This window comes from Otolemur garnettii, unplaced genomic scaffold (assembly GCF_000181295.1).
Source record: "Otolemur garnettii isolate 467f Iridium unplaced genomic scaffold, OtoGar3 scaffold00046, whole genome shotgun sequence".
In the NCBI taxonomy this organism is placed as follows: domain Eukaryota; kingdom Metazoa; phylum Chordata; class Mammalia; order Primates; family Galagidae; genus Otolemur; species Otolemur garnettii.
In genome coordinates this window covers 8,014,670-8,027,622 of record NW_003852441.1, presented here as the reverse complement: position 1 = coordinate 8,027,622, position 12,953 = coordinate 8,014,670, and the positions used below count along the sequence as shown (strand labels likewise).

At 47.6% G+C, this 12,953-nt stretch overlaps 1 protein-coding gene across 3 annotated transcripts in view; it reads left to right on the top strand.

The window, feature by feature from the left end:
- Positions 1 to 39: 39 nt before the first annotated feature.
- The window catches only part of SHISA6 (shisa family member 6), a 344,280-nt gene continuing 331,366 nt past the window's right edge, over positions 40 to 12,953 (top strand). For all 3 annotated transcript variants that reach the window (XM_003791086.1, XM_003791087.1, XM_012805980.1), the window contains exon 1: positions 40 to 683. In XM_003791086.1, the coding sequence (XP_003791134.1) occupies positions 40 to 683 (644 nt within the window). The remainder of the gene's footprint in view (positions 684 to 12,953) is intronic.

Below are 12,953 nucleotides of genomic sequence, written 5' to 3'. Positions count from 1 at the left end.
CCGCGGAAGCCTCCCCGCGCCCTCTCACCCGGCCCCGCCATGGCGCTGCGGCGCCTCCTGCTGCTGCTGCTGCTGCTGCTCTCGCTGGAGTGCCTGGACCTGCTGCCCGGTGTCCACGGAGCCCGCGGCCGCGCCGCCAACCGGACCCTCAGCGCTGGCGCCGCTGCCGTCGGGGGCCGACGGCCCGGGGGCGCCGTGGCCCGTGGCGGCCGCGAGCTGAACGGCACAGCCCGGGCACCCGGCGTCCCAGAGGCGGGGAGCCGGCGGGGACAGCCCGCGGCGGCCGTGGCGGCGGCTGCCAGCGCGGCCGTCACCTATGAGACGTGCTGGGGCTACTACGACGTGAGCGGCCAGTACGACAAGGAGTTCGAGTGTAACAACAGCGAGAGTGGCTACCTGTACTGCTGCGGCACCTGCTACTACCGTTTCTGCTGCAAGAAGCGCCACGAGAAGCTGGACCAGCGCCAGTGCACCAACTACCAGAGCCCAGTGTGGGTGCAGACGCCCAGCACCAAAGTGGTGTCGCCGGGTCCCGAGAACAAGTACGACCCCGAGAAGGACAGGACCAACTTCACCGTCTACATCACCTGCGGGGTCATCGCCTTCGTCATCGTGGCCGGCGTCTTCGCCAAGGTCTCCTATGACAAGGCCCATCGCCCTCCGCGGGAGATGAACATCCACAGGTGAGCGAGCTGCCGCCTGGGTCCGCCCCAGCGAGCCCGTGGCCTGTCCCTCTCGGCATGCCTTCCCTGTCCTCTTCACCCTCTTAAGTCACTTCCACCATGGTTTGTTTAACATGCAACAGATCAGAGCTTTCTTGTACTCTCTTCCCCATTTCCTCAGAGCGGGGCATGGGAACGCATGCTATGGTGGGAAGTGAATTTACAGGGCAAAGTAAGAGTTGGCCAAGAGCATCAAGTTCCAAGTGTAAGAATTCACCAAATTCTGTGATCCTGGGTTGGGATCCCGGGTTCTGTTTTTATGGCATGTGGGCATTTTGGTGTAGGTTCTTATGGCATTTAGTTTTTTGAGTCTTATCTCAAAAAGCTAAGAGTTTTAGCTTCAATATAGCAAACTGTCCAATGTTGGAACCTTACTGAAAAGAGTCCCAAGCTGGGATGTTCCCCCGCATTAGGGATGGGGAGTGACATGGAAAGGATGCCTCCTGCGGGAAGAAAGAATAAAGGTTTCTCCTTTCTACAGTGACCAAGCACAGATGGTGTCTCTACATTGCATCCTGAGAGTGGGATGTTTGTCTTTCCTGCTGAGACTGGAGGACTTGTTCTTTTAAACCCTGTGGGCAGAACTCTGAAAGTGAATAGTTCTTGCCTGTGTGCAGCCTTGGGGGGCATCTTTCACTACTTACATTGGGGAGGCAGTGGGGGCTGCCTTCTAGCAAAACTTACACCAAGAGCTCAAAACATGGTAGTTTATGGTTCTGCTCACTACACTGCATGGCTGCCCATGAGCCCTTTAGGAAGTCAAAGTCATGGGGACAATGGGACCTAGCCTCTCCTGAGAACTCTAGGAATGACACGCCCAGGGTTAGCTCTGCTTCCAGTTCTTTCAGGGTGATGAATGGCTGGATGAGGTTCAACAGGGTCCTTTCAGGGCACAAACCCTGCCCCAGGAAATGCAGATCACTGCTTCTGACTGGACCCAGCAGGCTCTACAGTGACCTGTCCACCTGGAGTTCATCTCTGCATCCTGCTTCTTATCCTTATAACCAAAAACCTCCTTCCCTCACTGCTGTGGATGTTAATCACCTCTGCCTTGCTGAAGAGAGAGGAAGGCAGATAGAAATTTCTAGGCATGCTGAAAGAGCTGACTTTGTGTGTGTGTGTGCTCTTGATACTGTGAGATGATATTCCCTGGAAGGTTTTATTGAGTCAAATCCACAAAGTGTGGGTACTTCAAACTCTGGTGCTAGGATTGGAGTAATTCCAAAAGGAGACCCATTTATAAACCTCTCTCATCACCCCCTTCTGCACCCTCATGCCATCTCCTGGGTAGTATACGTTATTACTCAGCATCCTCTGTTGTGTCTGGACTGGCCCCAGGCCCTGATGGGGGAGATTGTGAGAAAGTCTATGGTCAGTCCTGGTTCTGAAATGCAGAGGACAGGTGGGGCCACTCTCTGCTTTGAATGTTGTCTGGCCAAGAACTCTCTCTCTCGTCTTAGCTTAGAAAGCAGAGAAGGAATTGTCATAGGATGAGCAGGTGCTTCCTAAACCAGAGTGCTGGTCCTTATTACCCATCCACCTCTGCTTTAAGACTCAGAGGCTTTTGTCCTTCCCCTTGTCCTATGGTCCCAGCCTCTCTTCAGACCATCCTACCATGGCCTCTTACTGCTGGATGCCTACAATTCTTCTTTCAGTTTCTGTCTTCCTTAAGCTGTTGTTCTCTGTGCTCAGAGAAAGCTGCCCACTACCCTGCCACCTCATACAGAGTTTATTCATCATCGCCTGGGATGATGAGAGGACGATGTCCTTAGATGCTGGCAGCAGGCATCTTTGGATGCTGCCATTGGCATGTGACCCTGGAGAGGTCACTGTCCCTTCCTTACCACACCAACACCAAACTAGGGTGATACCACTGGGGTACTTCCTCCCTGGGGTGGGGAAAGAAGCCTAACCATGGGACGGAAGATGAATTTCAGGTCTTAGAACATTATGCAAATATGGGATGTTTCTCTCTCAAGTTCACCTCCTGATTTTATTCAGTTCACAGCCTCTCTTCCAGCAGCTGCAGTCTTGCCTGATCAGTGCTTTGGAAACCATCATGTCTGTGCTCATTGGGGGACAATGCCTGTCTGATGTGCATTTGTGGCGGGGAGGGAGGGTGTGGCAGGGGGATAGAGCATGAGAGATCCAACTAGGACCCTCCATGAGTGACCTTGGGCAGATCTGGAAAACTTCTTTTTCAGTTCTGGGTAACTCAGGCTGGACAGTGTCCCCTCCCAACCTCTTGCTTCTGAGGCATGTCAGGGTGTGTGTGCACATTGCTCTCAGTGTCCTGGGTGTGAGTGTGATCACCACTCCTCTGGCTTTGCTGAAATCCCTGAGGCCACTGTTTGCCATTCTGGTGAGTATTTTTGTGCAGAATGTTTTGTTGGGAGAGTAGATCTGGGTAGGGGAAAGGAAGAAGTGATAGAATAAGATAAACATTCATGCCATCATGAGTTTTCCTTTAGGAAAATGGGGAAAAGAAAGAATGTTCATTTTTCAGAGGTCAGGGGACCAAGTGGGATGTGCGCTCAGTGACATATTCCTGAAATAGTGCTACAGAGACATTTCTTTTCTAAAAAGAAAAAAAAGAGCTTATTCTAGTGTGTGATCCTCCCTGTAGGTGGTAGTTGTGCAAGCAGGGGCTGAATCTGAGGGGGTTTCAATGAGAAGGGCTTCATTGGATCTTTGTAGGAGAGTAGGAAGGGGTGAAAGGAAGGGATGGGCTGTCTGCCTCTGCCTGCCGGTGCACACACATTCCTCAGGGCAGGGCTTCCCTTTATCCTCCAACCCTGGCTGGACCCCCATGGAGGATCCAAGGCAGAGCCCAGCGCTGGACACAGAGAACCTCTGCACGGCGGTGTTCCCTTTCCCGACTGGAACCTCGTTTCCTTCCAAGATCTCCTCCTTCCCTTCCCCTTCTTTTCTGACTGATTGCAGGCATCCCACCAATTTTAATATTTCCTGTGTGGTTTTCTGCACTGTTTCCCCAGGGCTGTTTGTGCAGTGAGGGGCTCCTTTTGTTCTCCAGGGGCAGGAGGCTGGCTCCTTTCTCACAGTCAGTTCCCTGCTAGCTGTCTCGCATCCAAACCTATTCCTTCCTCCTCACCCCGAGTTGATTCATTAGTGTCTTGGAGATGAGAATCATTCTGAGGGTGGAACTGTGTGGCTTTTTGAAATGGCTAATTAACAGATGGGTCAGGAAGCTATTAGAATGCTATCGACACAATTGGTAAAAATCAGAGCTGCCCTGCATCCTCCCACCGTCTTGCACAGGGATGGAAGGGTTGAAGGCAGGTGGGTGGGGTTGGGGGGATGCTTAGGGGAACAAAAACCTGGGTAGATGTCATCAAGAAAAAGGAAAAGTACTATGAAGTGACCCCTCCACTTGTCAAAGGGTCCTTCATCTTTGGGTTCTCTTGCGTATTTCCAGAGGAGGTCAAGGGAATACCTTGTTCCACCTTTTCTCCCTCCAGAAATTAATTACAAGCCCAAAGCACTCTGTAGTTATATATATATATATATATATTTTTTTTTTTTTTTTTCTCCCCAGGCCACATAACTGCAGTAGCAGGGCCACTTTGCTGGCTGATTTAGTGAGTTCCCTTTTGAGGTTCCTGGGCAATGAATTGTCAAACCACCCCAAACACTCCATTTTTTGAAGCACTGTGAGCTCGCTATAATGAATTGATCTCAGCAGAGAGTCTGCTTGTTTTTTTTACTTCAGATGTAGTGGTTGGAAGGAAAGAAACAAAAAAAATCTTGCCTTGGACTGAAGGTCTTAGCCTTGCCTGTCTTCCTTTTTGTTTGAGTTAAAACAATTGCATGTAAGGGAGCCAGGGAAATTGGAAGGATTTGAGAAGGCTGATGGAGGAGGGGTTAAGGGAAGGACACCAGGAAGACAGAAAGAAGCAAAGATGGCAAAGGCAGAAAAGCAGTCAGGTGAGAAGTTGCCCCCTCTAAAGCACGAAATGGCATTGCCCACCTGACCTTCGTGTTCCACAGGCTTGGTCCTGTCTTGACTCTCCCAGACAACGTGCAGGTGTTCACTTGAGAAATGAGCCCTGCTCACCTTCTCTGGGCAAGATATGTTTCAAACTATGAAATGTAAGCTTATAAAGTACATGCTCTCTTTGACACATGAGGCCAGAAGGGTTCATTCTTGCTTTAAGAGGGCAGCCATGCAAATACTTTTCAAAAATCCTTGAACGTGGCAATTCTCTGAGGTCACATTGACCAATGTCTGCATGTTCATTTCCTACTTTACTCCAAGCTCAGAGAGGCTGTACGTCTGTCCCCTTGCCTCCTCCTACAGCCCTGCCCGAGGCACGGAGCTCATTCATTTTGGGAAACTGTGACTTGCTAAAATACCAAGAGTTTACCCATAGTTCTAGGCTGCCAAGACATAGCTAGAGAAAAAAACCCAATTCATTGTTTTCAAGTGATTTTAATGAGAGGTCAGATTGATTGCACAGCTGATTCCAATCAATTGTGCAGGAACCAGTGGTTAAGATGACTAAAGAAGTGAATTGATGGAAAGAGGTTAATTCACTTGCCCCAGACAGACGTGCCCCTGGATCTGAAATGAAAGGGAAGTACAGCAAAAGAAGCTTTATGCTTCTGGCCCCACTGCCTGATTTGTCCAGGGCAGGCAGGATTGTATTTAGGTCTTAACTTTCTGGCTCCATTTCTACAGTCTGTAGGAATCCACACCATGCCCTGGAACACTCACATCCTCCCTCTTCCCTGCTACCTTTCCCTCATTCGAAGTTGTGCATTGCACACTATTGAAATTATGGTGAATTCAGTACATTTTGCCTTACACGTTTGGTCATGTTTGACAATATGTTTTCTATAGAACCACAAAAATGTTAGTTGGGACTTAGAGGTATATAAGATATCTCAGATTAAGGGTGGAGAGGAGGCTTTGATATGACCACCTAGACAAAATTCATTTTTTTTTTTTGCCTTCTGTTGTGGTATTTCCCTCATATTTCCTATCTTGGGAAATTCTAATCCATTATTTTCCTCTGAGTCGTGTTTATGACCTCATCACTCTCACATCTTTCTTTGCAGGTAGAGAAAAGGGCTTGGTGAGAGGATTTACCAGCGAACCCTCAGAGGGTCATAGCCTGTTAACCTTGAGCCTTCCTTGAGCCTTGAGCAAGATTAATTCTAAAACCATTCAGAACACACTGCTAACTCTCTCTATTCAATTTTTTTTAACTCTAGAAGTAAAACTAAAATCTTCTGAAAAGTCAGAGTAGTACATTGTATCATTTCCTCACTTATTATAGAATCATAGCATTTTTATTGCAAGCAATTCATTTACTCTAACTCTCTAATAAGCCAGCAACTGAAATCCAGACAGCTTAGATCACAGTGCCAAGGACCTCTTCCCCACCCCTGAGCTTGTGGGTGAGTGAGTTTAAACAGGGCCCTGGTGCTCTGCTTTACTTTATGCACATTTCTTAGTCATCATCAAATAACTTTTGAATCCTTGGAGATGTGAGTGACAGCCTTCTCTTTTCCTTTCCTACAGGCCCCTCTTAGTTAACTGTTTTCATCTACTGAAATGATTTCTGTTGTTCTTCCCTGGCTCTTTTGCAGTTTCTCCATATTCCTTTCTAAAGGGCAATAACCTGATCTAAGCATAACCCCCTAATAAGATCTGAGTAATGCAGACCATTGAAAAAAGAAAATACAACATGAGCCAAAGGATTGTAGACCAGAGCAAGGATTCACTGCACAAACTGAAGGCAGAAGTCTGTAATTAAAAATATGTCTGAGAATGCCTTCTGCTTCTCCTAGAGATGGGTAGAAATGCTGAGCTTACCAGATCAGCGAGGCCTCCAGCTTCCCAGTGGCTCTGTGTGTGTGTGTGTGTGTGTGGTTTCAGGATGATCTTCCAGGATGGCTCCCTGCACATAAGATAGCTCTGTGAGCCATAGGAACCCATTCACTGGTGCCAATTGTGCCCTTTCTCAGCTCTGAGCCAAGATATTACAAGCTAATAAAGCTGGAGATTTGGGTTTTATCATTATGTGAAATTGCCCTCTGTGGCATGCAGTTTGGAGGATTTCCCTGAATGTGCCTGATTCTTCCTTTGAAGGAACCAGGGCATACATATCCTAATGTGTCGTCCTTCCAAGCAGTCACCTTGGAAGGCCACATGCTGATTCTTCTCTGGAAAGTGTGTCCACAGTTCCTCTCCTAGAAGTACTTTGAAAGCCAGTGGCATGTCATCTACAATTTCTGAAATCGTAGAATATTTTTATCCTCCTAGGGTAGATTTAATTCTTTTAAGCAGTGATAAGTCATGGGGCTGGGTCCGATAAGTGAAATAGGTGATTTGAAATTAAGAGGGCCTCTGGTAATGAGGCCTGGGCTCCTTAGGAGCCGTGTCAGCTGTTTCTGAAGGCAGGAACCTAGAAGAGGAGTTTCAGAGAGTTATGAAAGGCAGTCCTGCACAGGCGTGCCTGGTAATCCACTGTTACCACTTTGAAGGGGCCGTTTCTCACACTGAACTGTAATTACTGGCCTTAAGAAATCAGTTTAATCATCTGCTGAAATGATTTCTGTTGTTCTTCCCTGGCTCTTTTGCAGTTTCTCCATATTCCTTTCTAAAGGGCAATAACCTGCTCTAAGTATCCATGTGTTGGACAAGTGTCCAGGGTGTTGGGGGGCAGGAAAAGAACTGGACAGACAGCAAACATTTCACAGAACTGTCCAGAAAGTGTGACTAAAGCTCATGCCCCACATTTCTGCATGACATAGGAGACAGCTCAATTTAGCTTCCTAGTTTGATACTGAAGTTAAAGGGACCTAGTTTCTTTGGAATGCAAGGGGTCAGAGCCAGGGTGTTCACTGAGCACCCCCAGTCCCTTCTTTCTATCTCAGGGCCATTGCCTCCACAATCCTACGTTCGGATTGAGTCACTACTTGGGCCAGAAAGCCAAAGGTGCAGTAGAAACATTTGCAAGCCCAAGCAGATGAGGCTGCCAATGAGCAGTGCCCACTGATTCCTAATGTACATCACTGCCCCTCATTCATGAATGAATGAAATATGCATCCAGTGGATGGGATTGAAATGGCGTGAGGGTGGGGCAAGCTGAGTATAAGGGCAGGCGACAAGGTGTAGCATTTGCAGGTGGGGAAGCTGTGCTTCTGTTGTGGGTGGGATAGCATTCCTTCATTTCAGTCAGGAGTTATGGGGTGCTAGAGGGGCTGGGCCCATCCACTGCTCCTACTGTATGGGGTGGGGCAGAATCTCTATAGGTCACTCTTAGACATTCTGGGAGGAGTCAGTTTCCCTGTGAGCCTGTGACATCGACTTCAACTCTACCCTAGTGTCAGAAAGGGGGGAGTTCTGTGTCCTTGGAACATACCCAACCCCATCAACTCATGCAATCCTAGAAAGCTGGAGGTGGGGGGACTTAGGGTTTCGGTTAGATGAAGACTCAAGAAAGTGAGGAGGATTGTTGAGAGAGTCCTAAGAGTCCCTGTTCTTGAGAACTTGCTCTGTACCGGTTTCCTGCTCAGCACTTTATCTACAGTGTCTTCCACCTTCCATCACTGCTCTGAGTATAGGGCCCAACTTATATAGGAGGAAACTGACTCAGAGAGGCTTAGTAACTTGCCCAAGGTCACACAGCCAGTACATTGCTGGTCCTCATCCTTTTTTGAGGTCCAGCAGGACAGCTGGCTCTCACCTTCCTAGATGGAAAGGGGTCAGTGAGACTTAGATTACTTAAGAAAGCAAAGAGCCAGCTGCTCATGCCCTGAGACAGGTTACCACAGAAAAGACTGGGAGGATAAATGACCTACCTACTAGGGAGGGTACTGGGGACCAGACCAGTGGCCCCTACTTAGATTTTGTGAGGGTCGGAAGGTGCCCAGATCACTGGAAAGGCTTTCTTTCAAGAACAGATTATATTGGCTGAGGGTAGTGAAATACAAGGATAAACCATATAAAGAAATTTTTATTTTAACTGAGAAAAAGAAAGAGAGTTTTGGAAGAAGCCCTAGGCAATTCTGCATGAGGTCTTAGCTCCTGAGGAGTAAGGGGTGCTAGAGGAAGGGCTGCTGGAGAAAAGAAGTGATTTGGGAGAGAGGATGGACCTTAGGCTATTTCCAGTTTTAATTACTGAGGTGTGCAGCTCACAAACAGCTTCATTTGTCACAACTTCCCCACCCCGCCCTGTTTATAACATCTAGTGTTGTGTTTACAAGACACAGAATTTTGGCCAACTCACTTCTTCCCTGTGTCAATGTTATTCTTTTCCCATTTCTATTATTTTAGCTGGGTTTCCTAATTTCCCTCATTCTCTGTGCCTTTGTTTCCTATGCTCTCAAGTCCTCTGTCCTGAAGGGCACATAGAAAGGAAGGGGCCCTGGAATGCCCTGAGAGCCTGGGCTTTACCCTCAGGCAGCCAGTCCGCAGCAGTGGATGGCAGCGGAGCTCACATTCCCTGCTCTGCAGCTCCTGGCCGGGGGCTCCTGAGTAGAAGACTCACCTCGGACTGAGGCATGTGGAGACCACTTCACTGGCTTCCCCAGGAACCCAGTGTTGCTGAGTTGTCTTCAACCTTCTTTTCCCTTCCTGGCTCACGCTTGCTCATAGTCAGAAGGGCAGGAGCAACCTTGGATCCTTCTTGCCTAAAACCACTGTCCTATTCTGGAGACCCTTGGAAGCAGGAGGCTCAGCGAGCCTCTGGGTGACCAGAACGTTGGCCCTCTTCCCTGACATTTGGGAGGAGAGTGGCTGCTTTCTGCAGACTTCACAAACACGCTCATTATTTCTTTCTCTTTTGGCATTTAGTCTCGTGTCCTGTTCCCATTAGCTTCAGCATTAAAGCCTCATTACTTAGGACTTCTGTCCTCTGGACATATTCATTGTACCCTTAGCCAAATGTCCTCTTCTGGGAAGCGTGTTTTCCACCCACATGCCCACTTTGTCTCTCCTTCCTTCCTCTTTGTTGTTCCAGTGGGAAGGGATTTGAACCCTGGGAAGTATGATGGGGTAAGGGACGGTGACATCTGACAATCTCTTCCAGAGCCCATCCACCCCCTCCTTTCTGAGTCCTGGGAACACTGATCTTTGCTAGGAGCCAGAAGGGGTGGGGGCAAAACCTCCCAGCACCAAAGAAGGATGCTGCTAAAGTTTTTCAGCTGCAGTCCTGTGTCCAGCTCCAGTGCAATCAGCAGGGAATTCTGACCTCACATCTCTCTGAGATAATGGAGCATGTGGCCTACCCAATAGCCTCCCTGTTGGACTTGAAATGAGCCCTCTCTGACTTGGGGGAACTTCTCTCAAGAAATTTTCCTGAAGTTGCCCAAGAAAAGAAAACCCATAGGCTTTGGAAGACTACACATGCAGTGGGAAATAACAGTGCTTTTCTATGCTCAGATAATCGACAGCCAGCCTTGAGCCTTTGCAAAGACAAATATCAGGGCTTCGAGGAAGGGATCTGTAGCACCTTTCTCTCTGTGTGTCTTTTAAGTCATCTCATTAAAATGTTTCTCCTTGTTACTTTTGCTGTTTTGTCCGCTGCAGCTTCTCCATCTGTCTGTCTTTTGATTCCTATTCCTTTATGTCAAGTTGTGCTCCCTTCTCCTTCTTGAACTTGTCTTGCTGGAACTTCACTAAGTTGCATCGATTCATATGTCGCTAATTCAGAATTTATCCAGATTGGACCTGGGTGAAGTTGTTTTTCTTTTCTCTGTCTGATAAAAAGCTGCAATGAACAGATGAATAGCTCGAACAAGACAAGGAAAGATTGGGCAGGGCGCACAGATGATGGAGAAGCACAGATTGTTTTCAAGCAGGCTCTTAGTAGACAATTGGCATGCTAATTACAAATCATTCTTACCTATTTGATAAAGTAGCTCTTCGAAGATCAAATTTTATTTATTTATTTTTTTAAGTCAAGTTTGACATGCTGTGATTGCCCCAGAAGCAGTAAAAATGCATTGCCTTAAAAGTATTTTAGAATTTTCAAGTCTGTTTCCTTGATTGGGATCAGCCTGTCCACATTTCTACTGAATTGGAGATACTTGACTGTAGGCTGCTTTAAATCCCCTTTTAATATTTCCTTGGGGGGGCTCCAGCTAATTTCCCCTCTTCTTGTTCTTTCTCTCTCTTTATTTCTCTGAGTTTTTGGAACCCAATAACTCCCTCCCTCAGGGCTCTGAGAATTACATTATGGTCTTGGGGGCAGGATGAGTCAGAGATCTGGAGGCAGACTTTGGACAACCTGCCCCTTCTCGGGGCGATAAGAGGGCTTTGAGCTTTACCTTAGCCACCTTTGTGGTTCTTTCTAGGCAAACTAAGGAGCCACTCTTTGGGTTGAGGGGACAGCATCACACCTGCTGTGGGATGTGACAGGAGGCACTTGGCCACTACCCCTATCGCTCCTAGAAAAGGGCTTTGGCTCCCTCTCTTTGTCTCCCTACGTAGCTCTCAAAGAACCTCAGGCAAAGCCCTGTTTCTCTAATATTTAGGTTGTTACCCATCTTTCCCTGGCTGAGAACATTTCCTGGGAGCTGAGCTAGAAGGTAGAATGCCTCCAATATCTGTCACTTTCTGTCCCCATGACCTGAGTGAGTCCCTCAGCACCCTCCCCTTGCCAGACTCTTACCCTGGCTGTGGGGTGTGGGCAATGCTGTTGTGGAGGTGTGTTTTCTTCTGGATCATTTTGTCCTCAGCACACCTGAAAGATTCAGGACAGAGGAGCCGATATCCATAGTTACAGGTGCAGCATCCCTGGGATGTGGGAGAAATGTGTTTGGAAACCGCACACTCCAAATAAGAATGCTGTCTGCAAATGGCCTCATGAGAAAGCTTGTTTTAGCATCTTCAACTCATAGAATCTCTTGGTGGAAAGTGATATATGAGGAAGTTCCGTGCCTCTCTTTCTGTATTCCAGCTTCCCTCCTCTCCAGCATAGCTAATGGCCACCCACACACCAAGGGAGGCAGGTGCCCCTACCCCCGAGGCATTTTTTCATTAGGATGCACTTCGCAGGGGGACTGACTTCTTTGGCCTGTGGTCCACTCACTGGAGAAACCCAGAGGGGATGTGTCTTTTCTTCTGCAAGACAGCAGAACATCTCCTTGAAGATGGCAGTCAAGGCCCACATTCAATCTTGCCTTCTCCTGAATAAACATTCCTATTTACAGGCCTGTCCTCACAGGGCATGGTTGCAAGTGTTCAGGCTAATGCAGAGACTGTCCACCTGGAAATGCAGTTACAATTCCTTAGTAAAACCCTGAATGAAGTTGCCAAGAGCAACATGTGGAGCTCAGTAATTCAAATACAATTTTAAGAACTAAAGATTTCTTCTGGGAAATTCTTTGATCTTCAGCTCCAGTCAGCAGCTTTGCTTTGTGGCGGGGTCCGTCTGTCCCAGCACTGTGTTAGGGGGACAGAAGTGTTTGACTGTTTTGTTTACATCTCTAGTCTAGTGCTCAGAGAAGTAGTACATGGCACAAAGTAAGTGCTTCAGAAATATGACAGAATTACTGACTGAAAGAACAAATGAGTGAGTTATAGTTGACAGGATTTGGGGTAGTCTTTTTTTGCATACCCCATCCTTCTGATGGTACTTGAGTAAGGAAATCATGGTAATGTTTATTCATTATTTTAAAGAGAGAAGGGAGGGAGGAGGGAGGGAGAAGGGAGGGAAGAAGGAAGAAAAGGAAAAAAGAGAGGGAGAAAGAAAGAAGAAAAAATTCACTGAGTACTCTTACAGAAAATGTTAACCTGGCCAGTTTGAGCTCTTCTATGCCCCATTAGAATCCTGGTTTGTTTTGCTCATGCTATGAATCCTTTTGCTTTTTAGTTAGCCTTCATTTCAACACCTTTTTACAGGCTAGTGGATGCCCACTCTGAGACTTCCTGAAGGAAAAAGACAGACACTCTCTTTGTGCTTGGCTCTCCAAGTCCAAGTTCAGAGGTCAGCAGAAACTGGCGTGTAACCGTACGGTTTTCTGTCCTTAGGCCTAAGTGGAAAATGTATGTGTAGGGGGTGTCTCTTTCAGGATGACCCATGGCTACAGCTGTGCCATGTGGCTCACGTGCCCCACCAAGAGTTTTGCTTGCTTGGCATAATTGGGTACATCCTTCAAGGCTTCCCTCTTCTGCCTCTGCTTTCGTTGTAGTCTTACAGGCTGAGCCTGTGTAGACACCAGGAGGTTCTATTTGCATTTCTTTATTATTCATATATT